A 23,288-nucleotide genomic window follows, 5' to 3' on the forward strand; every position below is an offset into this window, starting at 1 on the left:
CTCAGGTGCAGACTGATTACCTATGGGAGTATACACAGAAGTTGTGCCTGGCAGATCCTTTACACTATGTTTGGATTACTACTTTTTGCTATATGTGAAATAAAATATCACTTATTGCATAATAACTTGGAGTGCTGAGTTCCCTTTTTTTTTTTTTTTTTAAAGTGCTGATCAGTAACAGGTAGAATAAACATTTACATTAAGTGACTCACAGGTGACGCCTCAGATTCTTTTTCGTTCTTTTTATCTTTTCTTCTCCATCCGGTCCTGACCTCTATGATGACTTCTCCCGGTCACAGTTAATTTCTGCAGAGTTTGCCGCTCAGATATCTGCGGCTCCTCACTTTTCAAACATTTTCAAACGAAGATAAAATTCTCATGGTGCCACACACTATGCCCTAAATAAAATAGTATCACACGTTGCGCCCCAGAATATAATAGTGCTACACACTGTGCCCCCGGAATATAATAGTACCATACTCTGTCCCCATTAATTAAATTGTGTCAAACACTGTAAAGTAAAACACCAAACACACTAACAATGCCCCCTTTAGATAACGCCAGTGACAATGCCCCCTGTGGATAGCGCCAGTCACAATGCCCCTGTAGATAGTGCCAGCCACCATGCCCCCTGTAGATACCGCCAGTCAAAATGCCACCTGTAGATAGCGCCAGTCACAATGTCCTCTGTAGATAATGCTAGTCACAATGCCCCCCTGTAGATAATGCCAGTCACACTGCCCCCTGTAGATAGCGCCAGTTACAACGCTCTCTGTAGATAATGCTAGTCACAATGCCCCCTGTAGATATTGCCCAGTGTAGATAGTGCCCCTTGTAGCTATTGCCCCCAATGCTGCCCACAGAAGACAAAAAACAAAACAAAAACATTCTCACCTGTCCCCATTCCTGCGCTGTCCTCCAGTGACAATACACTGGTCAGTAACCAGGCAGCGTCATCCGGGGGTAACAGTGCAGTCGGCGTGATGATTGTTAAAGCGCTGAATGGCGGGGTGGGAACTGATATTTCCCGTCTCGCCAGCGCAATAGTAATCAATTGTATTTGCGTCCTAAGGACGCGCATACAATTGGGTGAGAGGTCCCGCTTCACCCTGGTTCTCTGAAGCGGCTATAATTTTAACAACCTGTTCGTCACAACTGGGGCGAACTGGGCCCCTTCCAGCCTCGGGCCCCAGGCATTTGCCAAGATTGCCCTCATGGTAATCTGCTTCTGGGCCCCATGCACACGGCCGTAATTTTGATCCTCAATTATGAACCGTAATTGCAGATCAAAGTATGGACCCATTCATTTTTATTGCCCATGGACACCTTTCCATATGTGAGATGGTGTATAGGCCATAGAAAGGCTCTGTGAAAAATAGGACATGTCCTATTTTTTGATTTTACGAACCGTGCTCCCATATTTTGCAATAGGAGCCCGGCCCGCAAATGCGGATGACTGTCCGCGACCATCCGTAGTCGTAATAACGCACCTGGATTACGGCTACAGCCATGTGTAGGGGGCCTAACAGCTCTGGCACACGATCAAGATCGGGCTGTGAAAAACGGTCCGTGTGTCGGCCGGATCCCCACAGAACTGATGTTACGCACTGTATCATGCCGTAATTACACTCAAAAAAAGGACATGTTCTATAATTCCTACGGCACGGAAACCCATCCGTAAAAATACAGAAAGTTGTCCATAGCCCATAGAAATGAATGGGTCCATAATTACGGTTAAAAATTACTATCGTGTGCATGGGGCCTAACACTCGGCCGTTCGGCAGCAGGCCATCCGACTATACACTGATTCACTTTCACACATCCCCAGCCTGGCTCCGATTGGTTGCCCTTAGTAACCTTATCTCAGGTATCCAAACTCTTTGTTTTTGCTTTTTGGAAGCCCGTTAATTCAGGGACCCCTGCAGTTGCGACTGCACTACCTATCGCTCTGCTTCAAACTGTGATAGGACACTTTGGGTATGACCTTTCTGGTTGGGAATGTCTTCCTACCGCTGTATCTGCCACATCTGTTTAATGAATTCCTCCATAAGAGTCATTGCAACATTCTCTTTTAACCCTTTAGTGACCAGCCTATTTTAGTCATTACCGATGTTTTCAGTTTTTTGATCGTCGCATTTCAAAAGCCATAACTTTTTTCCCATAGACACAGCCGTGTGGTTCCATACCGCGAGAATATCCATTTAAATCGGCTGTGAGCAGAGGTGGGGCCCATAATAATTCTTTGGGCAATTTATTGGAGCACTTTAATGGACTCCACATCATGAAAAGGTATAGAGCTGGCATCTGTTTGATAGATCTGTCTGCCTTTTTTTTTTTTTTTTAAAAAGGAATGTGAAGCTTCTGAAGCCTTTTCTTTTTCTTTAGGTGGATCCAAACATATATTGTAGAAACTTACACAAAGGTTTACACATTCGTTTGAATCCATCATTTACTTACATTACAAATAACTACACATTTTTTAATTCTGAAAAGAGTAGTAGCCTATGCTTTTCAGTGCCCTAAAAGAATAAAAGGTTTTTAGAAATAAACCTGTCAAATATATGCCAAAAGGACACAATTAGAGAATATGCCTGCACAATAGAAACCTATGGATACGTTAGGCCATGTTAAGACATTGCAGAAAATTTCTGCTGCCGATTCCACTTTTTGCATTGCAAAGGATGAAATTGGCTGCAAATATTTGCAGGAAATCCACAACATATAGGGCATGATGCATATTTGAGAATATGTAGCCTGCCCTAAAATTAATTTTACCACTGAGAGATAGATTATATAAAAAAAACCAAAACTGAAAATCACATTGTCAAAATTATATATATTTATTTGCATTGTGCACAGAGAATTAAGTATTTGATCCCTTTGGCAAACAAGACTTAATACTTGGTGGCAAAACCCTTGTTGGCAAGCACAGCAGTCAGACGTTTTTTTGTAGTTGATGATGAGGTTTGCACACATGTTAGATGGAATTTTGGCCCACTCCTCTTTGCAGATCATCTGTAAATCATTAAGATTTCGAGGCTGTCGCTTGGCAACTCGGATCTTCAGCTCCCTCCATAAGTTTTCGATGGGACAAAGGTCTGGAGACTGGCTAGGCCACTCCATGACCTTAATGTGCTTCTTTTTGAGCCACTCCTTTGTTGCCTTGGCTGTATGTTTCGGGTCATTGTCGTGCTGGAAGACCCAGCCACGAGCCATTTTTAATGTCCTGGTGGAGGGAAGGAGGTTGTCACTCAGTATTTGACGGTACATGGCTCCATCCATTCTCCCATTGATGCGGTGAAGTAGTCCTGTGCCCTTAGCAGAGAAACACCCCCAAAACATAATGTTTCCACCTCCATGCTTGACAGTGAGGACGGTGTTCTTTGGGTCATAGGCAGCATTTCTCTTCCTCCAAAAACGGCGAGTTGAGTTAATGCCAAAGAGCTCAATTTTAGTCTCATCTGACCACAGCACCATCTCCCAATCACTCTCAGAATCATCCAGATGTTCATTTGCAAACTTCAGACGGGCCTGTACATGTGCCTTCTTGAGCATGGGGACCTTGCGGGCACTGCAGGATTTTAATCCATTACGGCGTAATGTGTTACCAATGGTTTTCTTGGTGACTGTGGTCCCAGCTGCCTTGAGATCATTAACAAGTTCCCCCCGTGTAGTTTTCGGCTGAGCTGTCACCTTCCTCAGGATCAAGGATACCCCACGAGGTGAGATTTTGCATGGAGCCCCAGATCGATGTCGATTGACAGTCATTTTGTATGTCATCCATTTTCTTACTATTGCACCAACAGTTGTCTCCTTCTCACCCAGCGTCTTACTTATGGTTTTGTAGCCCATTCCAGCCTTGTGCAGGTCTATGATCTTGTCCCTGACATCCTTAGAAAGCTCTTTGGTCTTGCCCATGTTGTAGAGGTTAGAGTCAGACTGATTAATTGAGTCTGTGGACAGAAGTCTTTTATACAGGTGACCATTTAAGACAGCTGTCTTTAATGCAGGCACCAAGTTGATTTGGAGCGTGTAACTGGTCTGGAGGAGGCTGAACTCTTAATGGTTGGTAGGGGATCAAATACTTATTTCTCTGTGCACAATGCAAATAAATATATATAATTTTGGCTATGTGATTTTCATTTTTTTTTTTTTTTTATATATAATCTATCTCTCACTGGTAAAATTAACCTAGCCTAAAAATTCTAGACTGTTCATGACTTTGACAGTGGGCAAACTTACAAAATCAGCAAGGGATCAAATACTTATTTTTCCTTCACTGTATATATATATATATATATATATATATATATATATATACACACACACACACACACACACACATATACATATATATATATATATATATATACACACACACACACACACACGCACACACACACACTATATTTACACTACCGTTCAAAAGTTTAGGGTCACTTAGAAATTTCCTTATATATTTTAAAGAAAAGAACCGTTTTTTTCAATGAAGATAACATTAAATTAATCAGAAATGCACTCTATACATTGTTAATGACTATTCTAGCTGCAAACGTCTGGTTTTTAATACAATATCTACATAGGTGTATAGAGGCCCATTTCCAGCAACCATCACGCCCGTGTTCTAATGGTACATTGTGTTTGCTAACTGTGTTAGAAGGCTAATGGATGATTAGAAAACACTTGAAAACCCTTGTGCAATTATGTTAGCACCTCTGTAAACAGTTTTGCTGTTTAGAGGAGCTATAAAACTGACCTTCTTTTGAGCTAGTTGAGAATCTGGAGCATTACATTTGTGGGTTCGATTAAACTCTCAAAATGGATAGAAAAAGAGAGCTTTCATGTGAAACTCGACAGTCTATTCTTGTTCTTAGAAATGAAGGCTATTCCATGTGAGAAATTGCCAAGAAACTGAAGATTTCCTACAACGGTGTGTATTACTCCCTTCAGAGGACAGCACACACAGGCTCTAACCAGAGTAGAAAGAGAAGTGGGAGGCCCCGCTGCACAACTGAGCAACAAGACAAGTACATTAGAGTCTCTAGTTTGAGAAATAGACGCCTCACAGGTCCTCAACCGGCAGCTTCATTAAATAGTACCTGCAAAACGCCAGTGTCAACGTCTAAAGTGAAGAGGCGACTCCGGGATGCTGACCTTCAGGGCAGAGTGGCAAAGAAAAAGCCATATCTGAGACTGGCTAATAAAAGGAAAAGATTAATATGGGCAAAAGCACACAGACATTGGACAGAGGAAAATTGGAAAATAGTGTTATGGACAGACGAATCGAAGTTTGAGGTGTTTGGATCACACAGAAGAACATTTGTGAGACGCAGAACAACTGAAAAGATGCTGGAAGAGTGCCTGACGCCATCTGTCGAGCATGGTGGAGGTAATCTGATGGTCTGGGGTTGCTTTGGTGCTGGTAAAGTGGGAGATTTGTACAAGGTAAAAGGGATTTTGAATAAAGAAGGCTATCACTCCATTTTGCAACGCCATGCCATACCCTGTGGACAGCGCTTGATTGGAGCCAATTTCATCCTACAACAGGACAATGACCCAAAGCACACCTCCAAATTATGCAAGAACTATTTAGGGAAGAAGCAGGCAGCTGGTATTCTATCTGTAATGGAATGGCCAGCGCAGTCACCAGATCTCAACCCCATAGAGCTGTTGTGGGAGCAGCTTGACCGTATGGTACGCAAGAAGTGCCCATCAAGCAAATCCAACTTGTGGGAGGGCCTTCTGGAAGCATGGGGTGAAATTTCTACTTCAGCAAAAATTGACATGCTGCTCAATTAAATTCTGCACCGCCGGTCAAGTTATTAACGTTTACGCTACTTTTTTTTTTCCGCAGCGTGGGCATGAGATTTTCTTAATCTCATCCACTTTGCTGCTACTGTATTTCCGTTGCTGAAATTACTCTGCGTTTACGCTACGTGGGAACCCAGTCTAAGACCCTATTCACACGACCGGGATTTTCGGATTGGCCATCACACAGCCGCATTAGGAACAATAGACCCCAAATGGGGCTATTCACATGGACGATTTTTTGACGCCCCGGTAAACTGGGTCTTCAAAAAATTTAACATGCCCTATTTTGGGCCGTTGTCCCGGCCGCACAGCTCCCAAAGAAATCTATGGGGCCGTGTAAAATACGGCTGTCACTTGGATGTGATCCGAGTGATGGCGTGTTTTCTGCCGCTCTCTTCTCCTCCTCACAGTGCGAAGTACATGTGAGGAGAAGGAGGAGGAGATTTTTTCTTCTCCCTGTAGGAGCGGAATCCCTAATCCCCGGCCACAGTGTGGACATTGATGCCAGAGACTTCTCCTGAAGCCGAATCCCCGGTCACAGCCGTCCCTGACACAGATGTGGCCAGTGATTCCGCTTCAGGAGAAGTCCCTGACTTCACTGTCCATTTATGGACAGTGAAGTCAGGGGCTTCTCCTGGAGCGCTCCCCTACAGTGGCACTATTTACAGGAAAGGGGGTGCCATCTACGGGGTGTGTGCCATCTATAGGGATGCTATGTACAAGGGAGCTGTGTGGCACTATGAAGAGGGGGCTGTGTGGCACTACCTAGAGGGGGGCTGTGTAGCACTACATAAAGGGTATAGGGGGGCTGTGGCAGTATCTACAGAGGGCAGTGTGTGGCAGTATCCACAGATGGCAGTGTGTGGCAGTATTCACAGAGGGCAGTGTGTGGCAGTATCTACAGAGGGCAGTGTATGGCAGTATCTACAGAGGGCTGTGGCAGTATCTACAGGGGGCTGTGTGGCAGTATCTACAGAGGGCAGTGTTTGGCATTATCTACAGAGGGTAGTGTGTGGCATTATCTACAGAGGACAGTGTGTGGCATTATCTACACAGGGCAGTGTGTGGCATTATCTACAGAGGGTAGTGTGTGGCATTATCTGCGGAGTGGCTGTGACAGTATCTACAGGGGGCGGTGTGTGGCATTATCTACAGAGGCCTGTGTGGCATTATCTACATAGGGCAGTGTGTGGCATTATCTACAGGGGCCTGTGTGGCATTATCTACATAGGGCAGTGTGTGCCATTATCAACAGAGGGTAGTGTGTGACATTATCTACAGGGTGGTTGTGACAGTATCTACAGGGTGCTGTGTGGCATTATCTACAGAGGGAATTGTGTGGCAAAAAATTGGCAAATTAAATTCCTCCGTTTTTAAAACGGACAGGGAAAAAAATTTATGCAAAACATGTCAAAATCGGCCATTAAAAATCTAAACACGGCCCGAAATGGAAACGGAACGGCTGCAAAACAGCCGTTTTTACACTTGGACCCTGTCGTGTGAATAGAGCCGAACGCCTCATGCACATGACCATTGTGCCACTCGGGCTGTTTTTGACGGCATCCGATTGGCACCTGATAGTCTTCACAGCCCATTCACTTTAGCGGGTGAATCGGGTCCGTGAAAAACCATCCAAGTCTCTGATCCGAGGAAAGATAGGACATGTTCTATCTTTCCTCGTATTACTGATGGGACTTGGCCGCCACACACAGTCATGTGCATGAGGCATAAGGGTGTTACAGAAAGACCTGAGAGCCGTAACGTTTTGCGGAAATTGGCAAATGGGGATCACCCGATAGGTGAGGGTCCCAGAGGAAGGACTTGCACCTATCAGGCATTTATGGCCTATAAATACCTCAATAGCATGTTAACATAAAGCCATAAAATAGCAGAATTCTAGGATTACAGTGCTATTGTTGAGAATTCTGACTCTTTTATTCGCAGATACACAATTATGTAATTAAATACAAGATTACCTGTACTAATTAATGTACGGTGGTATTGGCAAATATTTATTAATAATAAAACAAGACTTCTATGACATGTTTAAATCCATTTAATCGTAGTACAGACTCAGATATGCCACGCGATTTCTAGCCTTCCGAAACTCTTTGTCTGTTAGAAGCTGTGAAGGGAAGTAAAGGAAACAATATAACAAGCAAATCACTAAAAAACATAAAACCATTCTAATGATTGACAATCATTTGATAGAGTATAGCACCTTGTAGCAAAATGTAGCACAATGAGTGTAAGGGGGGATTCACACGAGCGTGTATTCAGTCCGTGCGGGCCGCGTGGTTTTCACGCGGCACGCATGGACCAATACAAGTCTATGGGGCAATACAGACAGTCTGTGCTTTTTGCGCAGCGTTTGTCTGCTGCGCAAAAAGCGCGACAGGTTCAATAACTCTGCGTATTTCGCGCATCACGCACCCATTGAAGTCAATGGGTGCGTGAAAACCACACAGGTTGCACGGAAGCACTTCCGTGCGAACCGACTGAAACAGCGCACCAGCTGTCAAAAGGATGAATGTAAACAGAAAAGCACCCTGTGCTTTTCTGTTTCCGAACATCCAAACGGAGTGTCTTTACGATTAGCGAAGCCGGACAAGCGAACCGAACTTCACCGGGTTCGGCCGAACTAGTTTTGGCCGAACCCGGCAAAAAAATTATCGGTACGCGACGTCAGGAGATAGTCACTGTCCATGGTGCTGAAAGAGTTAAACTGTTTCAGCACCATGGACAGTGACTACCGATCCCAATATACATGAACCTGTAGAAAAAAAAACGAAGTTCTGACTTACCGAGAACTCCCTGCTTCTTCCTCCAGTCTGACCTCCCGGGATGACAATTCAGTCCAAGTGACAGCTCCAGCCAATCACAGGCCAAGCACAGGCTGCAGCGGTCACATGGACTGGCGCGTCATCCAGGGAGGTGGGGCCCGATATCGAGAGGCGCGTCACCAAGGACGCGTCACCAAGGCAACGGCCGGGAAGTTCTCGGTAAGTACGAACTGTTTCTTTTTTTTCAACAGGTTTTTCGATATTGTGTTCGGCATTCACTGTTGAGGGTGCTGAAAGAGTTAGCTCTTTCAGCACCTTGGACAGTGACGGGCGTCGACTAGCCTCATCTCTATGATGGCGGCTGCGCGAAAATCACGCAGCCGCGCATCATACACGGATGACACACACAGCTGTCAAATGTTTTTTGCGCGCGCAAAACGCCGCATTGTTTGCGCGCGCAAAAACGCAACGTCCGTCTGTATCTGCCCTTATATTTATTGAAATGGCCTGTTCACATCAGCATTGGCCTTCTGTTTTGCTTTCTGTTCATCTGTTTCGTCAGAGGAACAGATGAACAAAAAGACAAACGTAAAGTATAGTTTCCGTTTGCATTACCATTGATTTCAATGGTATTTTTTTGTTTCAGTTTGTTCCAGTATGCCTCCGTTCTGCTAGGTTTCCGTCTTTTATCCTATAAAATTCCTCACACATGTGCTTTATGCAATACACAAGTTATGGCTGTCAGTTGCTTCTCACTGTCTAGTCAGTGACAAAACTAATGTTTTTTCATCATTCACTGAAGGAAGTTTGTAATCTATTAGAAGGAAATGACAAAATTAGAAATGGTGGTTGACAAATATGAGCGGGACTGAATACTTTGACAGGTTGGAGCCTTCTGTCACAAATGGAGGGGTACTTTTTTTTATAAATGTCGTTTTGTAGAAGTAGATACGTATTATACAAATAAGCTCAGGATGGCTGGCAAACGTGAGACTCTTACCTCTGACCTCAGTGTTCTCCTTTCCAGAGAAGGCACCTCAGACCACTCAGGTGATCCAAACCTTCCAGGCCAAGACACCTTCCTGCCTTGTTTAGTAGCATGTTCGTACGTCCCAGGACTAAGGGAATATAAACTGGTGATGTCATTTTGTAATAAGACCGATGATATTATTAAACTAGACACACAGCGCTAAGGTAACTTCGACTTCCCGACACAATGCTGTGTCATAATACTTTTACTGAACATAATCGTGGGCAAATTAAGGAGGGGATATCTAGAAAACGGAAACCCACTTTTAAGAAGTTCAGGGAAAATATTAAGCTAAAGTGAATCTCCAGGAAAAAGATAATTATATGCGGCTTTTGCCAGGAAAGAAAGCACTTATCCCACCCCCAAAGTTATACTTGATCCAGAGATCCATGCAATATGGGCAGCTCCTCCACTACAGCTGCATGTTGTGTATAACTTTGGGGGTGGGCGCTTTTTCCTTTTAGGAAAAAATTGAATTTTTTCTGAAATGGGCAATATAAAAAAAATATATATATACATATATCTGTCAACACTAGGGAGAGCTCACTACATAATTTAGTTTAATGGAATTTATATAAATCCCTATGCAGTGAGATCCAGTGAGATCCATCTAGTGGTAGCTTCAGGCAAGCAGAATTTCGTCATTTAACTGAATGGTTATGTGAAAGTAAACAGGAGATTTGAAGCTATGTATCAGAAAAACAGAAGTCCAACATATATAAGAAATCTTGATTTATTTATATTATATAAAATTAACTTATAGGTCAAATTCCCTATCCTAGTTCACCACCATTAACTTCTTCATCCCCCTAAACCCTATAATAATAATAATAATAATAATAATAATAATAATAATAATAATAAAAAACAATATATTTCTTGCTATATTAAAACAAGTTTCCAATTTATTTCCAAAGTTAAGAGTTTAAATTCCTTATTATTTTCAAGATATTTGTTTGCTGTCAGTGAATAAGAACAATCTTGTCTTCATTCAGAGTCTGCAAACCTGTACATACCTAGCCCTGCTCTCAGCTGAGAGGTGGATACAATTTTATAAATTCAAGCCAATCTCTCTGATAGTTTGCTACAATGTATCAGTCAAAGTCAAGGCTGTTTAGCTCACAGAGCATTGCTAAGGCGACGGCGCCATGCACACGACCGTTCCCATAATCACGCCCGGTGGACGGCCACGGACAGTCATCAACATTTGCGTGCCGTGCTCCCATTATAAAGTATGTGAGCATGGTCCGTAAAATAAAAAAATAGGACCTACTGTGCATGGGGCCTTAGACTGGATACAATTGTATCCATTTCTCAGCTGAAAGCAGGACTAGCTATGTACAGGTTTGATGCCTCTGAGGGTTTGTTCACACAGCTTATTTTCAGCCATTTTTCAGGCCGTAAAAGCCCTGAAAAACAGCTAAAAATACGGAGGCTGAACGCCTCCAAACATCTGCCCATTGATTTCAATGGGAAAAACGGCGTCACGTTCCCATGGGGCGTTTTTATACGCGGCCATTTGTAAAAACAGCGCATAACAAAACGCCCTGTAAAAAAGAAATGCATGCCGTTTTTCCTTGTCTCATTAGAAACCGCTCCAAAAACGGCCGTAAAAAAACGCATCAAAAAGCGCTTGATGCTTAAAAAACGGCTGAAAATCAGGGACTGTTTTCCCTTGAAAACAACTCCATATTTTAAAGCCGTTTTTCGTTTGCTGTGTGAACTATGTAAGGCTATGTTCACATGCTTAACCGAAAACGGTTGAAAATACAGAGATGTTTTCAAGGGAAAACAGCTCCTGATTTTCAGACGTTTTTGAAGCAAACTCGCGTTTTTTGCGGCGTTTTTTTACAGCCTTTTTGGAGCGTTTTTTCTATAGAGTCAATGATAAACGTCTCAAGAAGTTACATGCACTTCTTTTTAGTTGGAACAGAACGCAGTTTTTCCCATTGAAATCAATGGGCAGATGTTTGGAGGCGTTCTGCTTCCGATTTTTCGGGTGAAAGTAAGTCGTGTGAGCATACCCTAAGTGTAAAAAAAAGAGTGTTCTCCGTCACTGACAGCATTCAAATAAATGGAAAATGGTGAAGAATTGAAACACACAGTGGGGGTTTTTTTTTTTTTTATAATGCAGCATGTTCTATGTATTGCAGGGTTTTTTTCATAGGCTTCTCAAACACCTGGCACCTGAAAAACTGGCACCAGAAATCCATAAAGAATTGCACTAGAAATGCTGGCAAAAAAACCTGCATAAAAAAATGTCAAACTGCTTTTCACCCCCAAAACATAATGTTTCCACCTCCATGCTTGACAGTGAGGACGGTGTTCTTTGGGTCATAGGCAGCATTTCTCTTCCTCCAAAAACGGCGAGTTGAGTTAATGCCAAAGAGCTCAATTTTAGTCTCATCTGACCACAGCACCATCTCCCAATTACTCTCAGAATCATCCAGATGTTCATTTGCAAACTTCAGACGGGCCTGTACATGTGCCTTCTTGAGCATGGGGACCTTGCGGGCACTGCAGGATTTTAATCCATTACGGCGTAATGTGTTACCAATGGTTTTCTTGGTGACTGTGGTCCCAGCTGCCTTGAGATCATTAACAAGTTCCCCCCGTGTAGTTTTCGGCTGAGCTGTCACCTTCCTCAGGATCAAGGATACCCCACGAGGTGAGATTTTGCATGGAGCCCCAGATCGATGTCGATTGACAGTCATTTTGTATGTCATCCATTTTCTTACTATTGCACCAACAGTTGTCTCCTTCTCACCCAGCGTCTTACTTATGGTTTTGTAGCCCATTCCAGCCTTGTGCAGGTCTATGATCTTATCCCTGACATCCTTAGAAAGCTCTTTGGTCTTGCCCATGTTGTAGAGGTTAGAGTCAGACTGATTAATTGAGTCTGTGGACAGAAGTCTTTTATACAGGTGACCATTTAAGACAGCTGTCTTTAATGCAGGCACCAAGTTGATTTGGAGCGTGTAACTGGTCTGGAGGAGGCTGAACTCTTAATGGTTGGTAGGGGATCAAATACTTATTTCTCTGTGCACAATGCAAATAAATATATATAATTTTGGCTATGTGATTTTCATTTTTTTTTTTTTTTGTATATATAATCTATCTCTCACTGGTAAAATTAACCTAGCCTAAAAATTCTAGACTGTTCATGACTTTGACAGTGGGCAAACTTACAAAATCAGCAAGGGATCAAATACTTATTTTTCCTTCACTGTATATATATATATATATATATATATATACATATATATATATATACACACACACACACACACACACACACACACACACACACACACACACACATATACATATATATATACATACACACACACACACACACACGCACACACACACACTATATTTACACTACCGTTCAAAAGTTTAGGGTCACTTAGAAATTTCCTTATATATTTTAAAGAAAAGAACCGTTTTTTTCAATGAAGATAACATTAAATTAATCAGAAATGCACTCTATACATTGTTAATGACTATTCTAGCTGCAAACGTCTGGTTTTTAATACAATATCTACATAGGTGTATAGAGGCCCATTTCCAGCAACCATCACGCCCGTGTTCTAATGGTACATTGTGTTTGCTAACTGTGTTAGAAGGCTAATGGATGATTAGAAAACACTTGAAAACCCTTGTGCAATTATGTTAGCACTGCTGTAAACAGTTTTGCTGTTTAGAGGAGCTATAAAACTGACCTTCTTTTGAGCTCGTTGAGAATCTGGAGCATTACATTTGTGGGTTCGATTAAACTCTCAAAATGGATAGAAAAAGAGAGCTTTCATGTGAAACTCGACAGTCTATTCTTGTTCTTAGAAATGAAGGCTATTCCATGTGAGAAATTGCCAAGAAACTGAAGATTTCCTACAACGGTGTGTATTACTCCCTTCAGAGGACAGCACACACAGGCTCTAACCAGAGTAGAAAGAGAAGTGGGAGGCCCCGCTGCACAACTGAGCAACAAGACAAGTACATTAGAGTCTCTAGTTTGAGAAATAGACGCCTCACATGTCCTCAACCGGCAGCTTCATTAAATAGTACCTGCAAAACGCCAGTGTCAACGTCTAAAGTGAAGAGGCGACTCCGGGATGCTGACCTTCAGGGCAGAGTGGCAAAGAAAAAGCCATATCTGAGACTGGCTAATAAAAGGAAAAGATTAATATGGGCAAAAGCACACAGACATTGGACAGAGGAAAATTGGAAAATAGTGTTATGGACAGACGAATCGAAGTTTGAGGTGTTTGGATCACACAGAAGAACATTTGTGAGACGCAGAACAACTGAAAAGATGCTGGAAGAGTGCCTGACGCCATCTGTCGAGCATGGTGGAGGTAATCTGATGGTCTGGGGTTGCTTTGGTGCTGGTAAAGTGGGAGATTTGTACAAGGTAAAAGGGATTTTGAATAAAGAAGGCTATCACTCCATTTTGCAACGCCATGCCATACCCTGTGGACAGCGCTTGATTGGAGCCAATTTCATCCTACAACAGGACAATGACCCAAAGCACACCTCCAAATTATGCAAGAACTATTTAGGGAAGAAGCAGGCAGCTGGTATTCTATCTGTAATGGAATGGCCAGCGCAGTCACCAGATCTCAACCCCATAGAGCTGTTGTGGGAGCAGCTTGACCGTATGGTACGCAAGAAGTGCCCATCAAGCCAATCCAACTTGTGGGAGGGCCTTCTGGAAGCATGGGGTGAAATTTCTACTTCAGCAAAAATTGACATGCTGCTGAATTAAATTCTGCACCGCCGGTCAAGTTATTAACGTTTACGCTACTTTTTTTTTTCCGCAGCGTGGGCATGAGATTTTCTTAATCTCATCCACTTTGCTGCTACTGTATTTCCGTTGCTGAAATTACTCTGCGTTTACGCTACGTGGGAACCCAGTCTAAGACCCTATTCACACGACCGGGATTTTCGGATTGGCCATCACACAGCCGCATTAGGAACAATAGACCCCAAATGGGGCTATTCACATGGACGATTTTTTGACGCCCCGGTAAACTGGGTCGTCAAAAAATTTAACATGCCCTATTTTGGGCCGTTGTCCCGGCCGCACGGCTCCCAAAGAAATCTATGGGGCCGTGTAAAATACGGCTGTCACTTGGATGTGATCCGAGTGATGGCGTGTTTTCTGCCGCTCTCTTCTCCTCCTCACAGTGCGAAGTACATGTGAGGAGAAGGAGGAGGAGATTTTTTCTTCTCCCTGTAGGAGCGGAATCCCTAATCCCCGGCCACAGTGTGGACATTGATGCCAGAGACTTCTCCTGAAGCCGAATCCCCGGTCACAGCCGTCCCTGACACAGACGTGGCGAGTGATTCCGCTTCAGGAGAAGTCCCTGACTTCACTGTCCATTTATGGACAGTGAAGTCAGGGGCTTCTCCTGGAGCGCTCCCCTACAGTGGCACTATTTACAGGAAAGGGGGTGCCATCTACGGGGTGTGTGCCATCTATAGGGATGCTATGTACAAGGGAGCTGTGTGGCACTATGAAGAGGGGGCTGTGTGGCACTACCTAGAGGGGGGCTGTGTAGCACTACATAAAGGGTATAGGGGGGTTGTGGCAGTATCTACAGAGGGCAGTGTGTGGCAGTATCCACAGATGGCAGTGTGTGGCAGTATTCACAGAGGGCAGTGTGTGGCAGTATCTACAGAGGGCAGTGTATGGCAGTATCTACAGAGGGCTGTGGCAGTATCTACAGGGGGCTGTGTGGCAGTATCTACAGAGGGCAGTGTTTGGCATTATCTACAGAGGGTAGTGTGTGGCATTATCTACAGAGGACAGTGTGTGGCATTATCTACACAGGGCAGTGTGTGGCATTATCTACAGAGGGTAGTGTGTGGCATTATCTGCGGAGTGGCTGTGACATTATCTACAGGGGGCGGTGTGTGGCATTATCTACAGGGGCCTGTGTGGCATTATCTACATAGGGCAGTGTGTGGCATTATCTACAGGGGCCTGTGTGGCATTATCTACATAGGGCAGTGTGTGCCATTATCAACAGAGGGTAGTGTGTGACATTATCTACAGGGTGGTTGTGACAGTATCTACAGGGTGCTGTGTGGCATTATCTACAGAGGGAAGTGTGTGGCAAAAAATTAGCAAATTAAATTCCTCCGTTTTTAAAACGGACAGGGAAAAAAATTTATGCAAAACATGTCAAAATCGGCCATTAAAAATCTAAACACGGCCCGGAATGGAAACGGAACGGCTGCAAAACAGCCGTTTTTACACTTGGACCCTGTCGTGTGAATAGAGCCGAACGCCTCATGCACATGACCATTGTGCCACTCGGGCTGTTTTTGACGGCATCCGATTGGCACCTGATAGTCTTCACAGCCCATTCACTTTAGCGGGTGAATCGGGTCCGTGAAAAACCATCCAAGTCTCTGATCCGAGGAAAGATAGGACATGTTCTATCTTTCCTCGTATTACTGATGGGACTTGGCCGCCACACACAGTCATGTGCATGAGGCATAAGGGTGTTACAGAAAGACCTGAGAGCCGTAACGTTTTGCGGAAATTGGCAAATGGGGATCACCCGATAGGTGAGGGTCCCAGAGGAAGGACTTGCACCTATCAGGCATTTATGGCCTATAAATACCTCAATAGCATGTTAACATAAAGCCATAAAATAGCAGAATTCTAGGATTACAGTGCTATTGTTGAGAATTCTGACTCTTTTATTCGCAGATACACAATTATGTAATTAAATACAAGATTACCTGTACTAATTAATGTACGGTGGTATTGGCAAATATTTATTAATAATAAAACAAGACTTCTATGACATGTTTAAATCCATTTAATCGTAGTACAGACTCAGATATGCCACGCGATTTCTAGCCTTCCGAAACTCTTTGTCTGTTAGAAGCTGTGAAGGGAAGTAAAGGAAACAATATAACAAGCAAATCACTAAAAAACATAAAACCATTCTAATGATTGACAATCATTTGATAGAGTATAGCACCTTGTAGCAAAATGTAGCACAATGAGTGTAAGGGGGGATTCACACGAGCGTGTATTCAGTCCGTGCGGGCCGCGTGGTTTTCACGCGGCACGCATGGACCAATACAAGTCTATGGGGCAATACAGACAGTCTGTGCTTTTTGCGCAGCGTTTGTCTGCTGCGCAAAAAGCGCGACAGGTTCAATAACTCTGCGTATTTCGCGCATCACGCACCCATTGAAGTCAATGGGTGCGTGAAAACCACACAGGTTGCACGGAAGCACTTCCGTGCGAACCGACTGAAACAGCGCACCAGCTGTCAAAAGGATGAATGTAAACAGAAAAGCACCCTGTGCTTTTCTGTTTCCGAACATCCAAACGGAGTGTCTTTACGATGAGCGAAGCCGGACAAGCGAACCGAACTTCACCGGGTTCGGCCGAACTAGTTTTGGCCGAACCCGGCAAAAAAATTATCGGTACGCGACGTCAGGAGATAGTCACTGTCCATGGTGCTGAAAGAGTTAAACTGTTTCAGCACCATGGACAGTGACTACCGATCCCAATATACATGAACCTGTAGAAAAAAAAACGAAGTTCTGACTTACCGAGAACTCCCTGCTTCTTCCTCCAGTCTGACCTCCCGGGATGACAATTCAGTCCAAGTGACAGCTCCAGCCAATCACAGGCCAAGCACAGGCTGCAGCGGTCACATGGACTGGCGCGTCATCCAGGGAGGTGGGGCCCGATATCGAGAGGCGCGTCACCAAGGACGCGTCACCAAGGCAACGGCCGGGAAGTTCTCGGTAAGTACGAACTGTTTCTTTTTTTTCAACAGGTTTTTCGATATTGTGTTCGGCATTCACTGTTGAGGGTGCTGAAAGAGTTAGCTCTTTCAGCACCTTGGACAGTGACGGGCGTCGACTAGCCTCATCTCTATGATGGCGGCTGCGCGAAAATCACGCAGCCGCGCATCATACACGGATGACACACACAGCTGTCAAATGGTTTTTGCGCGCGCAAAACGCCGCATTGTTTGCGCGCGCAAAAACGCAACGTCCGTCTGTATCTGCCCTTATATTTATTGAAATGGCCTGTTCACATCAGCATTGGCCTTCTGTTTTGCTTTCTGTTCATCTGTTTCGTCAGAGGAACAGATGAACAAAAAGACAAACGTAAAGTATAGTTTCCGTTTGCATTACCATTGATTTCAATGGTATTTTTTTGTTTCAGTTTGTTCCAGTATGCCTCCGTTCTGCTAGGTTTCCGTCTTTTATCCTATAAAATTCCTCACACATGTGCTTTATGCAATACACAAGTTATGGCTGTCAGTTGCTTCTCACTGTCTAGTCAGTGACAAAACTAATGTTTTTTCATCATTCACTGAAGGAAGTTTGTAATCTATTAGAAGGAAATGACAAAATTAGAAATGGTGGTTGACAAATATGAGCGGGACTGAATACTTTGACAGGTTGGAGCCTTCTGTCACAAATGGAGGGGTACTTTTTTTTATAAATGTCGTTTTGTAGAAGTAGATATGTATTATACAAATAAGCTCAGGATGGCTGGCAAACGTGAGACTCTTACCTCTGACCTCAGTGTTCTCCTTTCCAGAGAAGGCACCTCAGACCACTCAGGTGATCCAAACCTTCCAGGCCAAGACACCTTCCTGCCTTGTTTAGTAGCATGTTCGTACGTCCCAGGACTAAGGGAATATAAACTGGTGATGTCATTTTGTAATAAGACCGATGATATTATTAAACTAGACACACAGCGCTAAGGTAACTTCGACTTCCCGACACAATGCTGTGTCATAATACTTTTACTGAACATAATCGTGGGCAAATTAAGGAGGGGATATCTAGAAAACGGAAACCCACTTTTAAGAAGTTCAGGGAAAATATTAAGCTAAAGTGAATCTCCAGGAAAAAGATAATTATATGCGGCTTTTGCCAGGAAAGAAAGCACTTATCCCACCCCCAAAGTTATACTTGATCCAGAGATCCATGCAATATGGGCAGCTCCTCCACTACAGCTGCATGTTGTGTATAACTTTGGGGGTGGGCGCTTTTTCCTTTTAGGAAAAAATTGAATTTTTTCTGAAATGGGCAATATAAAAAAAATATATATATACATATATCTGTCAACACTAGGGAGAGCTCACTACATAATTTAGTTTAATGGAATTTATATAAATCCCTATGCAGTGAGATCCAGTGAGATCCATCTAGTGGTAGCTTCAGGCAAGCAGAATTTCGTCATTTAACTGAATGGTTATGTGAAAGTAAACAGGAGATTTGAAGCTATGTATCAGAAAAACAGAAGTCCAACATATATAAGAAATCTTGATTTATTTATATTATATAAAATTAACTTATAGGTCAAATTCCCTATCCTAGTTCACCACCATTAACTTCTTCATCCCCCTAAACCCTATAATAATAATAATAATAATAATAATAAATAATAATAATAATAATAAAAAACAATATATTTCTTGCTATATTAAAACAAGTTTCCAATTTATTTCCAAAGTTAAGAGTTTAAATTCCTTATTATTTTCAAGATATTTGTTTGCTGTCAGTGAATAAGAACAATCTTGTCTTCATTCAGAGTCTGCAAACCTGTACATACCTAGCCCTGCTCTCAGCTGAGAGGTGGATACAATTTTATAAATTCAAGCCAATCTCTCTGATAGTTTGCTACAATGTATCAGTCAAAGTCAAGGCTGTTTAGCTCACAGAGCATTGCTAAGGCGACGGCGCCATGCACACGACCGTTCCCATAATCACGCCCGGTGGACGGCCACGGACAGTCATCAACATTTGCGTGCCGTGCTCCCATTATAAAGTATGTGAGCATGGTCCGTAAAATAAAAAAATAGGACCTACTGTGCATGGGGCCTTAGACTGGATACAATTGTATCCATTTCTCAGCTGAAAGCAGGACTAGCTATGTACAGGTTTGATGCCTCTGAGGGTTTGTTCACACAGCTTATTTTCAGCCATTTTTCAGGCCGTAAAAGCCCTGAAAAACAGCTAAAAATACGGAGGCTGAACGCCTCCAAACATCTGCCCATTGATTTCAATGGGAAAAACGGCATCACGTTCCCATGGGGCGTTTTTATACGCGGCCATTTGTAAAAACAGCGCATAACAAAACGCCCTGTAAAAAAGAAATGCATGCCGTTTTTCCTTGTCTCATTAGAAACCGCTCAAAAAGCGCTTGATGCTTAAAAAACGGCTGAAAATCAGGGACTGTTTTCCCTTGAAAACAACTCCATATTTTAAAGCCGTTTTTCGTTTGCTGTGTGAACTATGTAAGGCTATGTTCACATGCTTAACCGAAAACGGTTGAAAATACAGAGATGTTTTCAAGGGAAAACAGCTCCTGATTTTCAGACGTTTTTGAAGCAAACTCGCGTTTTTTGCGGCGTTTTTTTACAGCCTTTTTGGAGCGTTTTTTCTATAGAGTCAATGATAAACGTCTCAAGAAGTTACATGCACTTCTTTTTAGTTGGAACAGAACGCAGTTTTTCCCATTGAAATCAATGGGCAGATGTTTGGAGGCGTTCTGCTTCCGATTTTTCGGGTGAAAGTAAGTCGTGTGAGCATACCCTAAGTGTAAAAAAAAGAGTGTTCTCCGTCACTGACAGCATTCAAATAAATGGAAAATGGTGAAGAATTGAAACACACAGTGGGGAATTTTTTTTTTTTTATAATGCAGCATGTTCTATGTATTGCAGGGTTTTTTTCATAGGCTTCTCAAACACCTGGCACCTGAAAAACTGGCACCAGAAATCCATAAAGAATTGCACTAGAAATGCTGGCAAAAAAACCTCCATAAAAAAATGTCAAACTGCTTTTCACATTGGTTTTAAAATGCTACAAAAACCCTGTATAAAGGAGGCGTTAGGCATTATGACAGTAGGGTAAGGTCCAATTAATGTGTGGTTAGAGCCAGAGCATTATATATATATATATAAAGGAGGGTCTCATGATGGAAGCTGGTGCAGTGATCACAGGTGTGGCTTCTCTAACTTCTGGCGATCAGCTGTTATTGCCAGGAGAAGCCACTTCTGGCCAGACAGCTCCCTGAAGCAGAACATGGGGTCAAAAAAGTTCTGGCTCATGTTCATATTTTCTAATATGGCATATAGATAGGGGTTGTCTTCATAAGATAACTTATTTAATGGTTCACTGTGGAAGCTACTTAATAACTTATTAATATTTATACTAGCTATGAGCAGGTTTTTTTTATTTAGATTAATTTTGCAATACAAAAGCAGATGTTTTATTACTAACATTAATATTATAATTTTCTCTAGCCATAAAAAGTTATTACCTTGGGTTCAGGTAGATATCTGTCTTCTTGTCTGGAAATCGCACAGCTTTGATGTTAAAAGAAGCATAGCTTGGTGAGAATGCGTACTCTTTGGTCCAGAATGACTGATAGTCTGCTGGACTAGGCGTCTGCATCTAGAAAATACAACAGATTTACTAAGAATGTAAATAAGTAAAAGCTGGAAATATATAATAACAGACAACATTCTTTAATCTGACCTCAACTTTGACACTTCAACCTGTACACTTAGAGCATGCTGCATGTAGGCTTTTCACCATTTTCTATAGAATTAAAATCACCATTTGACTTCTGCATTTTTAGGCGAACAAAATGTGCAGAAAACGCCACCAAAAATGTAAGTAAACGATGTGTTTGATTGCAGCCTTATAGATAGGCTATAAACAAGGTTCCCTTGCAAGTTCCTCCTCCTACAAGCATCACCAGTGATTGCTGGAATGAAGTGGCAGTGGCGCTAAGAAGGCACCATGCCACTTCATCTCCTCCTGGCTCCACTCAACTTTTTATAGATGGCTACATGGTTGCCCATTGGCCAGAGGCATAGCTAGGTTCTCCAGCACCCGGGGCAAAGATTCAGTTTGGCGCCCCCCCCAAACCTCTTTCCCGACATCTCCTTCCCCCTCGCAATGTTTGTTTTCTCTACCAATCAATGAGGTGTCATTTTTCTACATTTTGTTTTGTGTAACCCAAGCATAAAGCCATTTGTACATTTTACAAGTAATATAGTTCTATATACAACACCAGAACCAAGCTCATTACATATATACAGCACCAGAACAAAAAAATTGTATACAGCTCCCAGCATGGCCCGAACAGGGGTAAGGATATGCTGGGAGATGCGGTTTCACAAAAAAAAATCATACCACCCATCATCCCGCTGTAGATCATACAGTGACTACAGTACAGTTTAGACGCAGAATAAACATTTACATTAAGTGACTCACAGGTGATGTCATATTCCAGTTTTTCTCGTTTCTTCTTTATCCGGTCCAGACCTCTATGACGACTTCTCCCGGCCAGAGCCCATTTCTGCAGTTTGCCGCTCAGATGTCTTCAGCTTCTCACTTTCCAAACATTTCTGCACCTATAAACGAAGATAAAGTTCCCATGGTGTCAGACACTTCTACTGCAGCATTCCAAACGGCAATTGGCGTCTGAACGCTCAGGAGAAGGATACTGCCGTATTAGGCTCTGCCCCCTTTATGTCTCTCCTCCTATCCACCTAGTCATGTGGCCTTCCCCCATGGCCCATGGCCTGGGCCCGGCCTGTCTTGTCTAAGGGATGATAGAGTGCGGTTCTACTTACCTACCTGTAACCTACAATTCTCTCTGACACTGTCAGGCCAACTACCCTAATCCCATATACAATAGCCAAAATCCTTTACTCTACCTTTTATTCTCAAACATCCCGGAGTTCCCCAAATAACAACTAAGACACAGGATTGGATAAAATTGGCCACAGCAGCCAGTTTATTGACAGAACATAACATCAAGAAAATACCCATCTTTTATTAAATATTAAAAATACAAAACATATCACCCACTCTGCCAATCATTCGAAGGAAGGGGATCCTTGGAGCTAAGAAGAAGATCTGGTCCCAGCCAATCTGCATCATTTTTTTGTATTTTTCCCCCCAGCCAATTCCCCACAGGCTTAGGGGCAACGTGACTAACCGCAGATAGCCAATAACTCACACCCGCTCCCCAGGACACCACCCAGCAGGCGCCAAAACAAAAACCAGACCCTCCATATTGTACAATTTGGGAGGGACCATATCCATAATGAATCCATCCCCACCAATTTTAACACCAACTCCAAGGACTCCACATGAACATACCTTGAACACTCTTCAAGTATGCGAGCCACCCCACATCAACAAATCACGCTCAATACCCTCCTGTATCCTGAGTGCCCAGAGATCTATGCCCACCGTATTAAGGTGAACCCCATTGGCCGACCAAAAATTCCCTTGACCATCCTCAAAGTCGTAATGTCTTACAAAAACACGACCATTCCTCACAACAAAAGTAGAAACAGCCCTATTAACTTTCACACGAACACTGTTAATGCCCACTACCAATCGAGCCATTCACCATGTCCTACAAGACACAATCTCTGAACATACAATCACCACAGACAATATAGCACCCACAGTCATAGCAGAGCATAGCAGATATCCCTGATTAGCTTCCGGAATGGTCGAACACCAAGATCAACATACAGAACAAGAACATCCGGAGCCCTATCCAAGACAGCATAACGATTTACATTATGCAGCACACAATCCAACTAATACCTCTCTGACCTAACCAGTGCACCACAGCC

At 43.0% G+C, this 23,288-nt stretch overlaps 1 protein-coding gene and 1 long non-coding RNA gene across 2 annotated transcripts in view; both read right to left on the reverse strand.

Moving 5' to 3' along the window:
- Window positions 1-7,810: 7,810 nt before the first annotated feature.
- Window positions 7,811-9,858, reverse strand: LOC142741241 (uncharacterized). The gene is made up of 2 exons (XR_012881042.1): window positions 9,595-9,858; window positions 7,811-7,936 (listed from the first exon to the last, which is right to left on the reverse strand). It is a non-coding gene; the product is annotated as an uncharacterized LOC142741241 (long non-coding RNA).
- A 6,545-nt stretch (window positions 9,859-16,403) lies between these two features.
- CIMAP3 (ciliary microtubule associated protein 3) overlaps window positions 16,404-23,288 on the reverse strand; it is a 32,993-nt gene continuing 26,108 nt past the window's right edge. Inside the window, exons 4-6 of the mRNA XM_075850644.1 lie at window positions 20,945-21,078; window positions 18,188-18,305; window positions 16,404-16,529 (exon numbers count right to left, since the gene is read on the reverse strand). Coding sequence (XP_075706759.1) covers window positions 16,461-16,529; window positions 18,188-18,305; window positions 20,945-21,078 — 321 coding nt within the window. The 3' untranslated portion in view covers window positions 16,404-16,460. The remainder of the gene's footprint in view (window positions 16,530-18,187; window positions 18,306-20,944; window positions 21,079-23,288) is intronic.

The sequence above is a fragment of the Rhinoderma darwinii genome, chromosome 2 (genome assembly GCF_050947455.1).
Source record: "Rhinoderma darwinii isolate aRhiDar2 chromosome 2, aRhiDar2.hap1, whole genome shotgun sequence".
NCBI classification, from domain to species: Eukaryota; Metazoa; Chordata; class Amphibia; order Anura; family Rhinodermatidae; genus Rhinoderma; species Rhinoderma darwinii.